The sequence below is a fragment of the Pistacia vera genome, unplaced genomic scaffold, assembly GCF_008641045.1.
Source record: "Pistacia vera cultivar Batoury unplaced genomic scaffold, PisVer_v2 Contig362, whole genome shotgun sequence".
Lineage (NCBI taxonomy): Eukaryota > Viridiplantae > Streptophyta > Magnoliopsida > Sapindales > Anacardiaceae > Pistacia > Pistacia vera.
This window is the reverse complement of record NW_022196182.1, coordinates 59453-62160: the sequence shown is the minus strand read 5'-3', so window position 1 is coordinate 62160 and position 2708 is coordinate 59453. Positions and strand designations below refer to the sequence as shown.

General features: G+C 39.7%; 1 protein-coding gene across 1 annotated transcript; it reads left to right on the top strand.

Annotated features, from left to right (window-relative positions):
- The first annotated feature begins 905 nt into the window (after nt 1-905).
- LOC116140072 (HMG-Y-related protein B-like) lies at nt 906-1943 on the top strand. The gene is made up of 2 exons (XM_031425706.1): nt 906-1111; nt 1222-1943. Exons 1-2 carry the CDS (start codon nt 1010-1012, stop codon nt 1717-1719), a joined length of 600 nt encoding a protein of 199 aa, XP_031281566.1. The 5' UTR covers nt 906-1009; the 3' UTR covers nt 1720-1943.
- The last annotated feature ends 765 nt before the right edge of the window (nt 1944-2708 follow it).

The following is a 2708-nucleotide window of genomic DNA, read 5'->3' as shown; positions in this document are numbered from 1 at the left end:
TAAGGGTATTTTTGTAAATCAAAGTCTATAACCGGCTATTTATTTATCCATAGACCTCCATTTAAAGTGAGCTCATATCTTTAAAATGAAAAAGAACCTAATTCTGAAAGGCCCTTTTTGAAATTTACAAGTGGATTTAATTAACATTTATTTATTTTTTTAATACGAGGGGGCAACAGGTCAGATCCATACATGTCTATCCACAAAACATCGTCTATTCGTCCAGATATAAATAATTGTACGGTCGGAAACCTTTGAATCTTAGGCAGAGAGCTATGATGGCGTACAATGAAGCCTACCGTACTATTGGATAAAGTCAACTCCAAGCTGACTAACTATTCAATTTCTTGTATCCTCTGCACGCTCCTCCATGGTAATGTTGTAAGCCTCATTCCCACGCGATCATAGCTCTTCGTCATCCGCTTACAGCCTTACACGGTCCAAGTGTGGGCCCCACTATTTCCGCACTTGGATGCTGGATCTGGGTCCTTAAATTCGAAAATCAGATGAAGCATATCCCACGTGAGCTTCACGACGTGTCGTCATCTTATCCGTCAATCAAAAACAATGATTCTCTCTTCTTCTAAGCCATCCAATAAGAAAAGGCCACGACAAACAACGAACGCTGCTGCTTCACACGTAAACATTGCTAAATAAACTTTGAAACGCTAGAGATAAGGGATCAATTCAAAAACATGTCCAAAACCGTCAAATCATCAAGACCAAACCGGCAAATACCATGGGTGTCCGAACCCACGTCATCAATCCAGGTGAAAATACTTCAAACTAACAACGACCATCAGATCGTTTCACAAACTATTATCCCCCAACCGTTGGATTAGTGACCCAAGCACTCCTCATCCCCATGCCGTTGTTCCGTCGAATCAAAACCTCAAGAAAAACCAACCTTTTAAATCCCCACACTTTACCCTTCTTCAAACTCACACCAAACAGTCCCTAAACAAAACTCTCTCTCTCTCTCTCTCTCTCTCTCACACACAAAACACTCATGGCTTCCACCGAAGATTCCCTCAACCCACCTCCACCGCAGCAGCAACTGCCGATTTTACAACCGCAGCAACAGCCATCTACTCTCCCGCAATATCCGGAGGTATAGAAATTTACAAAAAAAATTATTTTCATTTTGAGATAATTGTGTTTTTTCTTGAAGAAGTGCAGGTAATAACTAGATTTTTGTTTGAATAATTTTGTTTATATCAGATGATTATGGCTGCAATTGAGGCGTTGAATGAGAAGACCGGCTCGTCTAAAGCGGCGATCTCGAAGCAAATGGAGTCAACATACCCGGATCTGCCAGCGGCTCACTCTACACTGCTCTCTCATCACCTAAACAAGATGAAAGGAAGCGGCCAGCTCGTTATGGTGAAGAACAACTACATGAAGCCGGACCCCAACGCGCCGCCCAAGAGGGGACGCGGCCGTCCACCGAAGCCGAAGGCTCCGTTGCCACCAGGCACTGTGATTTCCCCACCCAGGCCACGTGGACGTCCACCCAAGTCAAGAGATCCCTTCGCTCCACCAGCTCCACCTAAACAGAAGAGCCCAACCGGGAGCGTAAGGCCACGTGGGAGACCTCCGAAGAAGGCCAAGACAACCCCCGCTGCCACGCCTTCAGCTGCGACTAACAAAACCGGTCCGCCGAGAGGGAGAGGACGGCCGCCGAAGGTGAAGCCGGCAGTGGCGCCGGTGGCTGGTTGACAGAAAAAACAAAAGTTCAAAAAAGAAAAGAGAGAGAGAGAGAGAGAGAGGATTAGGTTGTTTAGTGTGTTAGTTTAGTTTCTACTAATTGATGTTTTAGCTTTAATTAATCTTTAATCTTAATTTAATTTTAATTTATGTAGTGGTGAGTGTTGTAATGTGGATGTAATTTGCCTGTAAAAATTGTTCAGCGGCTGTTTAGGCTTTTTCTCTTCTTTTTTTAATTCCTGTCTTTATTTAATTTTTTACTTTTGCTTTTCATTTTTTAAAATTAAAAAAATGGGTAAAAAGTTGGTGTTGCAGATTAGCTTTTTCTTTGTTAAAAAAGGGGTATTTAATTTGTGCAGCACTGGCAACATGTTGCGGAAATTAAATATTTTGAAAATATTTGGGCGGGTTTCTGTTGGAATTTTAATTTGGTGACTGTTGTGGGGCGTGAGAAGAAATATCTACTTTTGTAAAGTGTGGCAGAGATTGGTAGAGTTTTGACTTTTGACCTGGCTTCTGGTTCAATTTAGGTACTTAATAGTTAATACTGAACACAAATTTAATACGTACAGAGTTGGTTTGGCTCTCGTGAATAAGAAAGTACAATTAATAATTGAGGGGATGATTTAATAGTTGAAGGTGATTATTGTGTAGGTAATACAATAATTCTATTTCTAAACATATTTACTAGGATAAATTCGTGGATTTTGTTGTACCGTATTCAAGTATATTGGATTTTTATAATTAAGTTGTATTCAGATTACAGTATGTATTATTTATTTTAATAAATTAAAAGGGATTATGTGCAATAAACAAGAATCCAATGTCATTATTAAGCAGGTCCAAAGAGATTCGGTCATGTTTTCTCGGTTTGCTACATCCAAATTTAGTGTTGGTTGTGTCTTTAACGGTGATTTTAGGTATGCCGGCGATGTAGTTAAAAAGTTTTTTATTTTATTATAATTTAAAGTTTTTTATTTTGAAAATTTATTATTATTAAT

Bases quoted from the DNA above. Each gene is read 5' to 3' on its own strand.
- LOC116140072 (XM_031425706.1), top strand. From the start codon at position 1,010: ATGGCTTCCACCGAAGATTCCCTCAACCCACCTCCACCGCAGCAGCAA. The intron at 1,112-1,221 runs GTATAGAAATTT...TGTTTATATCAG, and splicing joins CTCTCCCGCAATATCCGGAG to ATGATTATGGCTGCAATTGA.